Here is an 18,303-nt window from a genome sequence, read left to right as displayed (position 1 = left end):
ACAGAGCAATATATTATGTCAATTTAAACCATGTTTGTAATTTTCCAAATAGTAGTGCAAATATAGACCACAGTCATGAAGATGTGTTTATTCATTCCATAACTTTTAAAACTTAAATTATTTTAAAATAAATAGTGGCAAGGTCATGGAGTTTGGAAAGAGAGCAGAGTTTTATTCCGGGATCTGCCATCAGTTTGTTGCATGCATGTGAGAAAATCAAATTGTCCTCCGTGCTTTGATTTTTTAGCTTGTTACTCATCTGTAAAAGGGAATTATAATACCCAAGGATGTCGCTCTGATTACAGTGTCTATGAAGCATGGCAGTAAGGGTAGTTGTTCCTGATGGTTTGGTTACAGCAATGTTTAATTTATAATTCCTGTCTTGGAAGAATTCTCAGTACGAAAGAAACATTGTATTTAATATTTACTCATTAGTTTAGTGCAAGACAATAAAAATTTAGAATAATAAAATTTTTGAAAAAATTATTCCTATCTCCATGTTTTCTAATGATGTTCCTGTGTTACAAGAGTCCTAGCACATTTTGCTTTGATTACAGGATTTAAAAAAGGCACCATGAGAAGCGTGAAGTGAAAAGTTTACTCAGGGATACAGTGAAGTAAATTATTCAGCATATAGGAAGTATTGAAAACATTATCACTATTATTATTACAGAGAAATTTAGCTTGAACACTCAGTCCATGCGAGCTTTGTGTCTTTAATTTTTAAATTTACATTATTTATTTTGGGTGTCTACAATACAGTCATCTTAGTACTTTTTTATCATGGTAAGAATACTTCACAGGAGATCTACCTATTTAATAAATTTTAACTTTTTAATACAGAATTATTAACTATAGTTACAATGTACAGCAGCAGATTATTTCCCTTGTAAAACTGAAACTTTATACAGATCAAATAGCAACTCCCAGTTTTTCTCCTACATCCTATGCTGGTGAGGTTTTTGGATGGAATTGAGGATTCATTGGGAATTAGACTTATGCCATGGTGTTACATATGAGCAAAGAGTTTGAATGCATTTTTTTCCCATGTCCAAAGACTTTTTGGAAAGCTGAGCTGAAAGGTGAACTTCTCTACTTGGGAGCCAAGGCAAGTGGATCACTTGAGCCCCAGAGCTTGAGACCTGTGTGGGAAACATAGTAAGTTCCCATCTCAACAAAAAAAGAAACAAACCAAAGCAAAGCAAAAAGGGACATATTAGCTTATCTGTCAAGGCAGGATAGCATTCAGGCAACGGAGTGAATATCATTGGCTGCTTTTAGTAAAATTTACAGTGAAAATAAGGAGCATAAAGGAACAGAGAAAACAAATTTATAAAACTTTCAGTTTAGCCAGAAAAAGAGCATGTTTAGAGATTCAGCCAGGGAGGATGAGTTTGCTAAAGAAATTTTATCAAAAAGAAGTCAAACGCTTTGTACAGAGACATGGGAATGATGGTGGAGGCCATTTCCGGAATCAGTAGGACCCTACCCCTCTCAGGCTCAAAGGAGTTTAAGAGTGAATTTAAAGACTTTCCAGGGAAGAGATTTTGCAAAGAAAGTTGTAGATCTCCTTGTTCAAGCAGGACTGCCTCTAGAACCTTTATGTGCCAGGCATTCAGAGGCTGCTCCTACCATGGCTCATGCAGGCCCAGGTACAGTTTATGCTGGGGGCAGACCTTGGCATCATGTGCATGATGTTGGCTTTGTAGGAATGCAGAATGAAAGAGTTATGGAGTCATGAATACTCACACCCAGATTTCAAAGAAAGACCTGAGAGGCCAGGGAGTGTATGAAAGGGTTGGAATCCCTACTGGCCACCCCTGAGAGAGCAATGCATAAACCTTTGAGAGTGAAGCTGAAGCTACAGTGAAGATCCAAGGAAGGAAAAGATGCCAGCTATGTGGAATACCTGTTAAGATAAGCTGCAGGCAGCACGTAAAGCTGGCTGCAAATAGTAGCCATATGGGCTGCAACTAGAAAGGTCATAGAAGCAGAATTGCCCAAATCCTGGGGAATGTACAGTATATAACGTCAAAATGCCCCAGATGTTGGACCCGGAGCTCTAAGATTTATTGTTTGACCTGCTGGGTTTCAGACTTGTTTGGTCAAATCCATCCTTTCTATTCTTCTTTTTCTACCTTTTGGAATGGGAAGGTTTAGCTTGTGGCATTGTAAATTGGAAGTATGTAATTTCTTTTCGACATTTACAGGGATTCACAGCTTGTGTCTCAGAGGTGACACTTGGACTTTTGAGCAATCTTGGAACAATTGAGAACTTATAGTCTGCTTGAGATGGACAATGGGAATTTTGTTTTGTGTGATGGACACGAACTTTAGGGAACAGAGATGAATGTTATAGATCGGATCTTAAGTGTTTCCCAAATGTCTATGTGTTGAAAGACTGATGTTAGTGAGAAGTGGTGGAAACTTTAGTTTTTTAAAATTAATCAATGTCTGTTCTGTATTTATTCCATCACAAATAATTTACTAGAAAATTTTTATTATTATCTTTGTAAATTTTCATTGAGTACACAAGGATTCCTAAATCTTAGTGGGCCTTGAGATCTTTGGTCCAGAAGCAGAAGTGAAGAAAAACAATTGGGCAAATTAATTTTTGTTTTGGCTTATAATTGCCCCAAAATATCCTATCTGCCCATGTTCATAGTACTAGACCTGGAAAATATCTTCCACTATGTAGTTTAATATCTTCTTTTATGCATATACATATAAATATACTTAGGTCTAGCTATGATCAAGAATCTTTTAAAAACCCAGGTTTTGTCACTCAGTTTAGTGCTCTATCTCTTCACCTAGTTCAGTGGAGATCAATGCCAAATCTAAGAAAACAGGAAATGGATATGCATTTCACTGAAGAACAGGAAGTGGTTCATTACTGATTTTAAACTGTATGGTATGTAGAAAAGAGTGACATTTTTTCTTTCTTGTTATTATAGGACATGGTACTTTTCCCTGAGGAAATCTTCCTTCAGTCACCATGCCATCCTTTAACCAGAGCATTTTCTGCCCTGCAGTCTTTTTCCTTACTGGCATCCCTGGTCTTGAAACTTCTCAAACCTGGATCTCCATCCCCTTTGCTGTCTCTATGCCATTGCCATTTCTGGGAATGGCATGGTCCTGTTGGTCATCGTGACTTAGCCCAGCCTCCATGAACCTATGTACTATTTCCTCTCCAGGTTGTCCTTCACAGACCTAGGTCTATGCCTATCTACATTAGTGACCATGTTAGGTATTTTTTGGTTCAATGCTAGAGAAATTAGCTTTGATGCTTGTCTTGGCCGAATGTTCTTTATCCATGGCTTCACATTCATGGAGTCCTCAGTTCTCTTGGCTATGGCCTTTGACTGCTTCATTGCCATCTGTAACCCATTGAGATATGCCATGATCTTAACCAACTCACGGATCATCAAAGTGGGTTTTGCAATAGTTATTAGGGGGACAACAGCTCTAGTGCCTTTACTCTTGCTCCTTAAGCGTCTGTCCTTCTGCCACAATCATGTGCTCCACCATTCTTATTGCTTCCACCCTGATGTGATGAAGCTTTCATGCACAGACACCAGAATCAACAGTGCATTTGGTTTGGCCATTGTTATCTCTACTGCTGGCTTGGACTCCGTCTTGATCTTCCTCTCCTATGTTCTTATCATTCACTCTGTGCTGGGGATTGCATCCACGGAGGAGCGCAAAACAGCTTTTGGTGCCTGTATCTCCCACATTATTGCTGTTGCCCTTTTCTACATCCCCATGATCAGCTTGTCATTGGTGCATAGGTTTGGGGAACATGCCCTTCCCTTTGTCCACACCCTCATTGCCAGTGTTTATCTGCTCATCCCTCCTGTAATGAATCCCATAATCTATAGTGTGAAAACCAAGCAGATTCTCAGGGCTGTGCTTAAAGTATTCCTTTCTAAGGTAGTTTAGTGAAGTTTTAGAGTACCCTTTCTTTAGGAAATCTTTCCTGATCCATATTCAATTATTCAGTAATGTGCGTTACCACTGTAGTTTGAGAAGCTTGTTAATGCATGCTTTCTATACATTCTGATAAAGTAGTAACTTATTATTTACATAGGTTTAGATTATGGATTCTTTGAGGATAGGGGCTTCATTTTTTGTACTTCTGATCCTCTCATGAATACTACACCTGACACAGTATAGGGATTATGGTTAAGATACATCTCCAGGCATGAACAAATGAATTCCTACTCTGCAGTCCTGTCTGTCTCACCCATTGTATGAGGTGTGTGATTAAAATATACTGTGAAGGCTTAAATTTAAAAAATTATTGCAAAAGACACATTGCCATTAATCACCCTCAAAATACACTCACTCTCAGAACACAGTTATCCATTGTTCTTGACCTTTACTGAAGCCATTTTGGAAGTCCTCTTCTGTGAGTGCATTTATGAGGTGTGATCAAACACTCAGTGATTGGTGCCGCCCAGTGTCATCTAACAGAGAGCCAGACTTATAAAAATGTTGTAGTGAGTCTTTATTCACTTATTCATTGGCTCAAGCACCATGTGACTTCTTGCTCTTCCCCAAAGTCAAAAAGAAAGGTAAATGTTTTGAATTGACTCAGAATATTGAGACAACCAATAACTATTATGGTTTGTATCTAGATGTCCCCCCAAAGGCTTATACAGTCATAGGCTTTTCAGAGGTGGTTGAATCTAGAGTGTGTTATGCTGGGATTAAGGGTGTGTGATTATGAAATCAGTCCACTGATTGGTTTGACACCACCCTAATCCCAGTAGTCTGGATAAAATAAAAGTGGCAGAGAGATGAGTTAAGTTTCCTTGTTGCTTTTGCTAACTTCTGCCCACCATCAAACATTGCCCCTCTGTCATGTGCCACCCTGCCTTGGGGCCAGCTGATTAGAGACTGAAACCTCTGTGAACTGAAAGCTAAATAAACCTTTCCCTCTTTAACTTTGGTTGTTGGGTATTTTGTCTCAGCATAAGAGAAAAGTAACATTCACTAAAAAGAGAAAAGACATTCACTAAAGAGGACTTCTAGAGCTGCTTCAGAAAGTGGCAAGAACAATGCGATAAATGTGTTTGAAGTGAGAAGGAGTATTTTGAAGGTGATTAATGGCAATGTGTCTTTTGCTGTGAAAATTTAAACATTCATTATCATTTGTGATCAAACATTTGTAGAGTATGTAGCTATCTAAGATACGCATCACGTAATATAGATTGATTGGTAGGAGAAGTCTAGGTCCCAGAAATTTCTCTAATTTATTGGTAATCATAATTTTTTCTAAAATTCATGGTTTAGGAATATAAATAAACACTGTAAATAGGAAGAAACTAATGGATGCATATTGAGGCCATACTCATAAGTGAAATAAATAGTACTCACATGTGTAAATACTGAATAGTTTCTCTAGTGTGAGAAACTGAAAGTGTAAATAAGAATTAAAATGATTAAAATGAATAATTGATAATGTGAAATAGGAAGAAAAGGTCCAAAGGGGTAGGGGTGGTGGGAAGGGAAGGGGAAAGGAAAGGAGGGAAAGGAAAAATTATGAGAAAAGAAAAAAATGGAAACAAAGTCTATGTAAATAGGGAAGCGTGGAGGGGGTGTATGGTGCACAGGTCTTGGGGAAAAAATAAGAACTAAGATACATCATGTACAGGTACAAGCACCCAATGATGAATGTACATATATTGTTTACCTAAAATGTACCAATAAAAGAATTTAAGGAAAAAAAAAAAAGAAGAAACTAGAATGAAAATTGTGCTTTGTTAATTCTTAAAAGAATCATTGAGGGTACTTTGATAAATGCATTTAAATTTTAAGCACATTTTAAGTGAGTTATCCTCTAAATATGCATCCAAAGGGTAGAATTTGATCAGCATACCCTGTATACATACAGAGAAACTCACACTGTACCTCATTAATATGTACAATTATTACATGCTGATCAGAATTTTTAAAATAATTAAAGAGATGGAAATATTTATTATCCTGATTTTATCATTACATGTCCTAATTTATCACATTCTTCCCCATAAAATATACAAATAAAATAATCATAAAAAGGAAGTATTCTTATTGTAATCATGGAGTTTTATATCTATTTAGTCACTGCAGGCCATGGAAGGAAGAGACTCTGTTCTATTCTCTGTATTAGCACTAAAATAACCTGGGTTATGTTAGGTACTGAATTTGCCTTTTGAAAGAATAAATAAAATATTTTTGGATAAAGGTGGAAGACAAGTGAAGATGTTCTTAACAAGTTTACAAAACACATGCAAATAATTTTAGAGGAAGATAAACATCAGCTTGGTAGGAGTAGTGTGGGGATCAGGGTTGAGCTCATAGATATTCAGATTTTTAACAATTTGGAGATATTCACAGTTCAATTTTAATTAGATTTTATGAGGAAATAGATGAAAGAACTACTACACTAGTCCCTTCATGGAAACAAGCAAGACACCTGTAATGAAGTAAGCCATAAAGTAGAATGAACTCTTGGGAACCTTCACCCTCATGGGGTGGGGGTGGGGGCGGGCAGAATCCCCACATTTCAGGCAGCCTGAGATATGACTCCTGATATACGCTACCTATCTGTGAGCAGAATGCTTCTGCAGCTCCTCAGGCTCCTTCCTGGAAATAAAGGCAAGGAAAAACACATCCTTATAGTTTGTAAGTAGAATTCAGGGGTGGATTCAGGGATGACATTAGACTTTATGTATACTGTTCAAGAGTGGGAAAGATTTCATTAACTATAACATGTTACATGATCATCCAAAGAAAACTGTGGAAAGCTTTTTCTAAAATCTGAAATTTGGGGGCATTCTATTCTGAGGGGATGTACTTGTCCATGGACCATTTGTCTTGCTTCTAAGAGCAGGTCAACACACCCATGCAATATCAGTATTCTGGGTAAATGCGCCACATTTCAAAACTGACACTTATTGTTAGCTGCCACTACCACCACCATCCATGGGTTCTATCATCTTAATCTTTATTTATCATTCTCAAATTCTTCCCATGTTCTATGTACTAGTCAGCGTATCAGGTGCTTTACAAATGCACTCATTTAATCTTTACATTTCATTGCTGAGGTACCAATTTCAAAGAAGTGCATTCTAATGTAAAAAGCTCGTTTAGAGATCTCTGTCTAGTTGGTGGCACATTGAACAGTTAACGTTGAAGCTTAGGTTTGCCTCACCCTACAACTTTATTACCAGCTCTGTAATTAGAGAATAGAGTTCATGTAGTCGAGCATAGATCTGAAGCATTCTCTTAAAGTGATGAGACATTATCTTCTCTGTGAAGAATTATTATCAATAAATGAGGAACATGCAAATTTTTTCTTCTAATAATAAGACAAAGCCTTCCTTCAAAAATCCCAAATGTCACACAAATGTATATGCATGCACACAAACACACATGCTCAATAATTGGTTTGTGGGAATGAGTCTGAATTCAGTGAGATTCTTCCAAAACTTATGTTTGTAATTTTAGGACATACAGTGTGGTTTAAGTAGACAAAAGTGTAATGTGTTGAGATCCTGAGATACATTCAAAATCCTTGATCAGTTTATAATTCTTGGATTGAATTAAAATAAATGAGTATATTTAGTTTGTGCACAATTTTTAGAATATAGTATACAGAATTAGAGGTATAATAAAAACTAAGTAATGTTAAACTTGCCAGTGTCAAGCATAATTTAGTTAGAAAGACATATTTTCAAATAACTCATGATAACCACTATCCTCCATGTAAACTTTGACAGAATATAACTTCAAAGGTAGGGAGAATATCATTTGACTTTATTTAGTAGAAGTGATCCCACTAAATGCTTCCTAAAGTAGACAGATTCATATTAAGTGTATAAATTGTTCAGTGGATCAGATAAAGAGTCTAAATAATTCATTTGCACTCAAAGAAGAGGGGGATATATGAACAAAACACATATGTTTGAGATAATTTTCAATATTTGGTAATGTGGCGAAGTAGGGAAAAATCCAGGACAATTATATTGAGATAGAGTGAGGGGTCTGATACTCCCTAAAGGTACTTTTATTTTGCTACTGCTCCAAATGCCTCATGGCCAGGCTGCAGCTACATCAGGTGCTCCATAGTTACTCTGAGACATATTTGCTTTGGCTCCAGCAGGCTTCAGTCTTGAACTTATTACAGATGACTTCACCCGTCAGCCCTTCTGGCTGGCTCCATCCTGCAGTCCCTCTGGATGACTCTGACCCTATGTAGCCCTCCTTGGTCAGTCAGGATGGTCAGGATGGTTAGGGGATTCTTTCCTATCCATGACCATCTTGTATAAGCAACCTCCTTCCTGTCCATATGGGTCAGTCTATGTGTGATTTCTCCTAATGCTGCAAGGTTGCAGTGTAAGTTGTAATAAAGACTTTTCCTTTATTAGATGGTGTATTCTTCCTTACTGTTGATTCCTGTCCTGAAGACTTTACTGAGCTGGTAACATCAAGGTTCACTGGTGTGAGTGCGGCCAGTGGCTGAAACTGGTAACACTGAAGATGACTGGCAGCCAAGAGAGTGCCAGAGAACAAAGAATTGCCAGGAGTTTCCATCTCCTAGGAATGGAAGATTTCTTGAGGCCTTCCAAGAAAGGGTGCTGTTAACTCTAAAATAGTTAATGGTCACTTGCTTTGAGCAAGAACGCTCATCTGACTAATGACATTTTTAAAGCTGGTTCAGGGACTTTAAGAAGAGGGTGAAGAAGTGTGATGGTCATCATTAGGTACAAGAATCAGTTCATGTCTGTTTTTCATCTTACATGCAACTAAGAATCCATACTATCTAGTGACAAAATCAGAAGGGCTCTGGTGGTAAGGAAGTGAGTGGGTCACAGTAAAAGTAGATATTGGCCAGATTGGAAAGGTCCTTGAATGCTGTGTTAAAGAACTACAGAATTTGATTTCATACTGAAGGCAGTGAAGAGCTTTGAGGAGTGGCAGGATGATGTATTTTAAAGGACCCACTAGCACTGATATGGAGAAAGTCTGGAAACCCTTGAACCGCAGGCCAGGGAAATTATGTGAATATTTTTATAGTTGGAGTGTTATGTAACATAGTGATGATGAGACTGGAGGTTATGGATGGTCAAGAAAGGGGCATTGTAGAAGTCAAACATATAAAAGTGTAGGGATTGGATGGCCTTGACTGTTGTGGTAGGGAGAATTCTCAAAGGGCTCTAAAGGTTTCTATTTACATTGATGTACTTGTTGTGTATGATTCCATCCCTTTAGTATGAATGGGGCTTGTGAATGTGATGGACTATCACTTCCATGATTATTTTAAATTATATGGCAAAGGGGGTTGGTAATTATATAGGTTCCTATTTAATTGATTCTGAGATAATCTAAAGGAAGACTGCATTGAGTGAGTCTTACCTAATCATATGAGCCCTTCAGAAGGACAAGAAGCAAGAGAGAGATTCCCCTGACGGATTTGAAAAAATGTGAGGTTGTGTTGTGAGAGGACCATGAGGATGAGGCTGAGAGATGCAACCAGGAGCAAAGAAAACCCCTCAGATGACAGACAGCAAGAAACTGGAGACCTCTAACATTTACCACAAGGGACAAAATTCTCCCAACCACCTGAATAACTTTGGAAGAGGACTCTGAAATCCACAGGAGGAGAGTCCTGGTAGAAAGCTCAATATCAACCCAGCAAAGTCCTGAACAGAGGATATAGGTTTGCAGAGACACATTACTTATAGGACTGTGAGATAAGAAATGTGCCTTCTTGATAGTAGCCATTCTTTCTGGGGTGAGGTGGAATCTCAGCATTGTTTTCATTTTCATCTCTTGAATGACCAGTGATGTTGAACATTTTTTCATGTGTTTATTTGCTTTTTCTACTTCTTTGTCTGAGAAATGTCTGTTCATTTCAGATGCCCATTTTTGGATTGGGTCTTTAAATTTGGGGAGTCTGATTTTTTTCAGTTCTTTATATATTCTAGATAGTAGTCCTTTGGCTGAGGAATAGCAGGTGAAAAATTTTTTCCCACATTGTGTGTTGGTGGTTTCTCTTGCTGTGCAGAAGCTTTTTCCTTAAGAGTACTGGGGATTCAACCCAGTGTCTACCACTGAGCTACATTCCATCCCTTTTTTGTTTTGTTTTTTTGGTACTGGGGATCGAACTCAGGTCCTTCTGCTTCCCAGGCAGGTGGCAGAACCACTGAGCTAAATCCCCAGTCCCCAGAAGCTTTTTAATAAGAAGAGATCCCACTTGTTGATTCTCTGTGCTTGTTCATGTGCAACTGAGGTTTTGTTCATGAAATCTTTTCCTACAACAATGTCTTCAAGAGTTCTACCTAACCTCTCTTCCAGCCAGTTTAGTGTTTCTGTTTTAATATTTAGATATTTAATCCATTTCAATCTTAGTTTAGTGCATAGTGAGAGATATAGGTCTAGTTTTAATCTTTGGCCAGTTGAAACCCAATTTTTCCAGCACCATTTATTAAAGAGGCTATCTTTCCTCCAGTGAGGCCGTTTGGCTCCTTTGTCAAAGATGAGGTGCCTGAGTGTGTCTGGAGTTGTTTCTGCATCTTCTAATCTGTTCCACTGGTCCTCAGGACTGTTTCTTCGCCAGTACCATGCTATTTTTTATCACAGTAGCTTTGTAGTATAGTTTCAAGTTGGGTATTGTGATACCCCCAGCCATGTCTCAGTTGCCTAGAATTGCTTTTGCTATTCTAGGTCTCTTCTTGTTCCAAATGAATTTTTGGATTGTTTTCTCCAGATCTGTGAAGTATGCTGTTGGAATTTCAGTTGGAATTGCATTGCATCTATATAGTAGTTTTGGAAGTATGGCCATTTTCACTATGTTAGTTTTTTCTACCCAGGAGCAAAGGATGTCTTTCCATTTTCTGATATCCTCTTTGATCTCTTTTTTCAGAGTGCTATAGTTTTCAGAGTAGAGGTCTTTGGTTTCTTTCGTTAGGTTGATTCCTAGGTATTTCATTTTTGGGAATGCAATTGTGAAGGGAGTTGTTTCTCCAGTTCCTTTTTCAGTGAGTCTGTTGTTTGTGTACAGGAAAGCTACTGATTTTTGTGTGTTGACCTTGCATGCAGCTGGTGGGGCTGTGGGGAAAAAGGAACACTTCTCCACTGTTGGTGCGAGTGTAGATCGATGCAACCACTGTGGAAATCAGTACAGAGATACCTCAAAAAATTAGTATTAGGGGTCCCATTTGACCCAGCTATTTCCCTGCTGGCTATCTTCCCAAAAGAATTAAAAGAATCATACCACAGCAATATATGTGCACCCATGTTCATAGTGGCATAGTTTGTAATAGCTAAAACTTGGAAGCAGCCCAAATGCCCATCAACTGGAGACTGGATAAAGAAAATGCTTTTTTTTTTTTTAAATAATAAAAATGGAGTACTACTCAGCCATAAAGAATGACAAACTAGAGGCATTTATAGCTAACTGCATGCATATTGAGGCCATACTCTTAAGTGAAATAAATAGGAGACATATGTGTAAATACTGAATAGTTTCTCTGGTGTGAGAAACTGCAAGTGTAAATAAAGATCAAAATGTATAATAGATAATGTGAAATAGGAAGAAAATGTTCAAAGGGGAAGGGAAAGCAGGAGGGATAGGGAAAAGGAAAGAAGGGAAAGGAATAAATATGAGAAAAGGAAAAAATGGAAACAAAGTATTTGTAAATATGGAGGAGTGGAGGGGTTCGAGGGAGGGCAGGAGAATGGGGAAAAAGAAGAACCAAGATATATTACGTAAAGGTACAAATTCCCAATGATGAATGTCATTATATTGTATACCTAAAATGTACTAATAAAATTAATGAAAATAAAATATGCCTTCTTTCAAGGTACTAAAATTTAGTAATTTTGTGTGCAGCCCTGGGTAACTCATACAACAGAGTACGTTTCAGTCAAAAATAGAAGTCAAATTTCTACTTTATATAATGAACCATTAAAGAGGGAAATGAAGGTAGTCGGCTCATGTTATGAGTCACTGGTGAAAGAAAGGAAATACATGCAACAGGGATGCACAGCTAAGAAGCAGTTATTTCTGAAAGTTGTGTTTAGGATGAAGAGGAAGTCGGAAGGTTTATGTAGATTGTTGTAAATGTACGGATTCCTTATCCTTTAGAGTATGGCAACACATTTCCACACGACTCCTGTTACCTCTTAGAATTACCTTTTAGAAGTGCTACCATTTATTGCTTTGTATCTGACACTTTGTCATTTCTAAACTGGCTGAAATGCCATTGCTTTTTTCCCCCTATAATCATTGAGGGCAGGTATAGCATCTGATTTCATTCTGTATTCCTGTAGTCCAGAATATGTTCTACACTCATTGATGTTTGATGTTAAACTAAAGTGGCATCCAAAATTGAGTAGCTACATAGTAGGGCTGTGTGGGCAAATAAGGGTGTTCTTTCTGAATCAGGTAAGATGAAGAACTGATGAGAAAAATATAGCTTAAGAGACCAAATGAATGCAAGAAATTAACCACTGGACATTGCCTACTCAGACTCAGAAAACATTCTCACATTTTCTCTTATCTGTTAGAAAAAAGGACATGTAAATGAGTAGGTTGGGTGAATAGACATAGGTAAAGAAAGACTGAGAGATGTCTATGAAATGTTTTACATTTTAAAAATTAAATTCAAAATTTAAATTTAAAAAATTAAACAATTTTTCTCTATAAGTGATAATAGGTATTCCATGGTGAGACACTCTACTGAGCTTTTCACATACATTATCTATTTTAATCCCTAACAGAATCTTATCGGGTTTGCATATCTTTGTTACTTTACAGGCAAGGAAACAAAGGCACATATATTTAAATAATTTGTTGAATGGTAACCCAGAAGGTAAATGCTAGGTTATAGATTTTCCTAATTTACTGACTAAATTCAGCTTCTGTGACTAGGTCATTAAGAGAATTGGTCACTGTATGAGGAGTTGTATACAGTACGTACATTACAATAGTCAGAAAAAGGAAATGGTCAAAGGAAACTCCAACTTGATTATTTTGCTATTATTTGCATAACTCTCATGTGCAGTACTGTAATGTATAACAGAACACAAAACTATAGCACTGTACTGTACAGTACAATCAGGAAAAATTATAGTACTGTATAAACAAAGGGTACAATACCAAAAAAGACAATGAGGCTCTAAGGACAAGAACTGTACAAGAACAAAAAAGGTGGGTCATAAATATGAGCAGTAGGTTGTAAGTCCAAATAGCCTGCCTTGGTCCTAAGTCTGAAAGTTGTTAAGTAAGTAGGTGGTTAAATAAGGAATGTCTGTAGTCCAACTGACAAAAAATTTAGATTTAAACACATGTAAGGAAATTGACATTGTGTGAAGGTTATACATTTATAACACAAAACTTTCTATAAACTTACATCTGATACTCCCTGTCCTCAACAATTTTGTTTATGACTGTGTTAATTGTTCATACTTGATACATAGTATGAAAATTACTTAGGAAATAAAATTGCACACTTCTTGGTTAGACCTGTGAAATAAATGAGATGGAATATTGCTTCCATTGTTTGTACAAAAATTCTGCATCCTTATGTAATTGTCCATTTAGAGATTTTTTGCTCCTTTTCTTGGGTATGGTTGTAAGTTGTTTCCTTGTTTTTTAAACCAGTTTCCAGGAACTATTTATATAATATAGATATTGGCAGTTAGAAGTGTTTACATAGTGAAATAACTAATTTCACTTTGAATGATTAGTAAACAAATGCAATTTATTTTTGCAGAACACTCAGCTTTAAGATTTTGCAGTTTGCCTTCAATATGACAACTTTTCAAAACATCACATCTCCTGTCATCTTCCTGCTAACTGGTGTTCCTGGGCTGGAAGCCTTCCACACCTGGATCTCCATTCCTTTCTGCCTTCTCTATGCAACTGCTGTCTCAGGGAACAGCCTGATTCTCTTCGTCATTATCACTCAGCCCAGTCTCCATGAACCCATGTATTATTTCCTCTCCATGCTGTCCACCACTGACCTCGGGCTGTCCATATCCACACTGGCCACCATGTTGGGTATATTCTGGTTCAATGTCAGGGAGATCAGCTTCAATGCCTGCCTGTCCCAGATGTTCTTCATTCAACTGTTCACTGTCATGGAATCCTCTGTGTTGTTGGCTATGGCTTTTGATCGTTTTGTGGCCATCTCTAATCCCCTTAGGTATTTTTCTGTTTTAACTGACATTAAAATAGCACAGATTGGAATAGCAATCATCACCAGGGGGATACTGATACAGATTCCTTTGGTGATACTTCTTAAAAGATTGTCCTTCTGCGGCAGCCATGTTCTCCACCACTCTTACTGCTTCCATCCTGATGTGATAAAGCTGTCTTGCACAGACACCAAGATCAACAGTGCAGTTGGCCTGACTGCTCTCATCAGCACTGCTGGGATGGACTCCATCTTCATTGTCCTTTCCTATGTTTTGATCATTAGGACTGTCCTCAGCATCGCCTCCCCAGAGGAGAGGAAGAAGGCCTTCAGCACATGTATCTCCCATATTGGGGCTGTGGCTGTATTCTACATTCCACTGATTAGTCTGTCCTTTGTTCACAGATTTGGGAAACGAGCCCCACCCTATGTGCATACTCTGATTGCCAATGCCTACCTGCTGTTGCCTCCTGTAATGAACCCCATCATCTACAGTGTGAAGACCAAGCAGATACACATGGCTGTGTTGAAAGTTATCCATTCCAGCAAGACAAAAATGTAGACATTTCTTTTTCCTGGATTTTCTAGTGTTTGTTCTTGTATGCATGTTGACAATGCCATTCACAGAGGTTACAGTGTGTAGTGTGATGCTTGTGATAAAAATTTCCCAAGGATAACTGTAGTTTCAATAAGGAAACTGAATTAAAAGAGATGATATAAATGAAAGACTTTCAAAGATATCAGTATTTTCCTCAAATAGTCACAATAGTAATAAAATGAAATCTTTATTATGAAGGACAATCTTTAGAATTAATGATTTTCAGTGACCTAGATAATAAATGACCCAGTCTAGTTTTTAAATGTAGTTTTAAAAGCTTTGTGCTTTTAAAAAATGGAAAAAAAAGTCTACTTACTGATCTATATTTGTTCTTTACTGAAACAGAATCACTCCTGTTCACATATGAGAAGTAAAAGTGGATTACAATTTCAAATTACCAAAACTCATCATCTAAATTTACCATAGAGGACACACAGTTCCCACATTATTTAACTGTTGCAAGTATTTTAATTTTCCCTTTTTGCCTCTGGCTTCACCGGGCATCTTTATTTAGCAACTGGTATCATTATCATTGCCTTCCCAATAATCTAACCTTCTTTGTCAAATACTCTCCTTTTCTCCTGTCTCTTCAGGAAAGTTTTTGAAAAATAATACATTAAAATTCAACTCTAATCTGTAGTTTCATTAGTAGTACAAATTCATCCTTAGATCCTACATCTGTTCTTGTTTTGAGGAAATATCATCTCCTATTAAATTAATTTTGTTCAAAATTAACAGAAAATAAATATAGAGATATTTTATAATGCTCTGTTCAGAAATTCTCCCCAAGCAAATTTGAATATGCCCACCAGGCTTTAGGTTATAAGATGGGAATCAAACCAGTGATGAACACAGAGAGCTTTATATACAAGCAAGTCCATAGACAGGCACTGAAGGCCTGAAAGGGCAAAAAGGAAACAGAAATAATACCAAAGTGATAACTACAGGGTTTGTTTCCCCTTCTCAGCTTTGAGAACAAAGAGAAAAATTTAGCATTATTACAACATATAAACTTCACAGTGGGTCTTCCCAAATCAAAGTCTTATAATGAGAGGGTAATGTCTTGTTCATTCTGGTACATTATTAGGTCTGAGGATGGATCGTTTAGAGTCAAGGCCCAAACTCAGAAGAGGGGACATTTACAGATGAAACTCACTCCTCAGAATCATGGAGGATTCATACTGAGTTGGAACTCAGATGCCTGATACGAGTCTATTGACAGGAGCTTTTCATCTTTCCTCTCCTCAAACGTAAGAAATGCTCTCTTGGTGCACAGTCACAGACAGTTATTGTACACAAGTCTAAGTGATTGCTTGCTCACTGAGAGGTTGGTTTAAAGGTTACCAAGTTAAATAACACTCAAATAATTTCTTACTTACAGTAGTATACAGACTGTCTATAGCATAAGATCTAATTCTAACTCTTGTCTATTTCAAACCCTGAAATTTTCTAGGTATTTAAAATTTCTTGAGTAAATGTATACATTAATAAATGAAGGGAAATCCATAAAACAGCTAAGCATTATTTTATAGAGAAAAATACATAGTCAGAAAAAGTAGGAAAGGAAGCAACACAGATTAATTTCTTCAGTCCTGTAGATTTTTAAAGTGGAGTGAGTATACACTCATCTTCATACAGACAGGAGAGTCTCTCTAGTCCCGGTCATTCTATTATCAATACTCTTTGTCAAATTGAAAATCAAGAATCTTGCTCTGATAATTCTTCTAGAATTATCATCTATGAGCTTCCAGTGACTGACTTTCTTTTTGGTGAGATTACTTTAAGTCATATTTCTGTAGGCAGAATTTTACTTCAATACATTCAGCTTCTTTTTAATTTTTTATTTTTTTCTAAGTTATTTTATTGGTACATTTTAGGTATACAATTCGTTTGCATTTATCATTGGGTGTTTGTACCTGCACATGATATATCTTGGGTCTTATTTTTTCCCCATTACCTGTGCGCCTTTCACCCCTTCCTCCCTTCCCTATTTACACACACATCATTTACATTTTTTTTTTAAATTTTCTCATAGTTTTTGCTTTCCCTCCTTCCCTTTCCTCTTCCCCTCCCTTCACCCCTTTGTTTTTGGACTTTTTTTCCCATTTCAAATTATCAATTATTCCTTTTAATCATTTTAACCCTTATTTACACTATCATTTTCTCATGCTAGTGAAACTTTTGGTATTTACACGTGTGTCCTATTTATTGCACTTAAGAGGATGGTCTCGATATGCATCCATTTAGCTATAAATGACTCTAGTTTCTTGTTCTTTATGGCTGAGTAGTACTCCATTTTATAAAAAAACCACATCCTCTTTATCCAGTTTCTGATTGATGGGCACTTGGGCTGCTTCCAAGCTTTAGCTATTACAAACTGTGCCACTATGAGCATGGGTGCACATATATGGCTGTGGTATGTACAATCAGCTTCTTAACTACTACCTGCATAAAGAAATCTTTCTTTTTATCACACCGAATGCCTATTTATGTAGATTATTTGGTTCTTTTCTAATATTTAGTTGTTTTAAAATCAACACATGTTCTATATTTATTCAATTACAAGTATTTTAGTAGAAAATAATATTATCTTATTCTGTTATTTTCATTGAGTACACAAGGACTCATAAATCTTAATGACCCTCTGGATTTTTGTCTTGGAATAAGAGAAGAGAGGAAAAGAAGGGCAAATGGTTTTTTGTGTTGAATTACGATTGCCCAGAAATATCCTATCTGCCCATGTCCACAGTCATAGAACTGGAAAATATATTCCATTATCTAGTTATCCTTTTGTACATGTGCATATAATCTACTAAGGCATAGATGTAAAATATTGAGAATCATTTTAAAGTCCAGTTTTCTTCACCCAGCTTAGTGTTTTGTGTCTTCTTCTTGTTCACCCAAGATCAATGCCAAACCCAAGAAAACAGCAAGTAGATATACAGTTCCATTGAAGAACAGGATGTGGCTCACTACATCCTGTATAGTATGTAGAAGAGAATGAAACATTTTTTGTCCATATTATTACAGGATGTAATAATTTTCTACCAGGAAATATGCTTTTTTTCAGTCACCATGCTATCCTTTAGCCAGAGCAGTTTCTATTCTGCAGTCTTCTTCCTTGCTGGCATCCTGGGTCTTGAAACCTCTCAAAACTAGACTCCACCCCTTTTGTTGCTTCTGTGCAATATCTATCTCTGGGAATGTCATGGGCCTGCTTATCATCATCATTGAGTTGAGACTCTGAACCCATGTACTACCTCCTCTTCACATTTCCCTTTAAGGACATGGGCTGGTGCCTATCAACACTTGTGACTATGTAGGGTATTATTTGCTAATGCTCAAGAAACCAGCTTTGATACTTTCTTGGTCAGGTGTTCTTTATACATGGCTTCATATTCATGCAGTCTTCAGTCTTCTTGGCAATGACCTTTGAGTGCTTCACTGCTATCTGAAATCAGCTGAGATATACCATGATCTTAACCAATTTTGAAATATCAAAGTGGATTTAGCAAT

The 18,303-nt window shown here is 37.0% G+C and overlaps 1 protein-coding gene and 1 pseudogene across 1 annotated transcript; both read left to right on the top strand.

Annotated features, from left to right (window-relative positions):
• The first annotated feature begins 2,995 nt into the window (after nucleotides 1-2,995).
• On the top strand, nucleotides 2,996-3,939 carry LOC101698333 (olfactory receptor OR51C1-like; annotated as a pseudogene).
• A 9,864-nt stretch (nucleotides 3,940-13,803) lies between these two features.
• LOC101698714 (olfactory receptor OR51C1) lies at nucleotides 13,804-14,751 on the top strand. Its single transcript, XM_004863456.2, has one exon. It carries the CDS (start codon nucleotides 13,804-13,806, stop codon nucleotides 14,749-14,751), a length of 948 nt encoding a protein of 315 aa, XP_004863513.2.
• Nucleotides 14,752-18,303: the final 3,552 nt, after the last annotated feature.

This window comes from Heterocephalus glaber, unplaced genomic scaffold (genome assembly GCF_053883595.1).
Source record: "Heterocephalus glaber isolate CG9 unplaced genomic scaffold, H.glaber_assembly_v1.0 deba00001428, whole genome shotgun sequence".
NCBI lineage: Eukaryota > Metazoa > Chordata > Mammalia > Rodentia > Bathyergidae > Heterocephalus > Heterocephalus glaber.
Note: the sequence above shows the minus strand (reverse complement) of the source record. Positions and strands in the feature narration are given on the sequence as shown.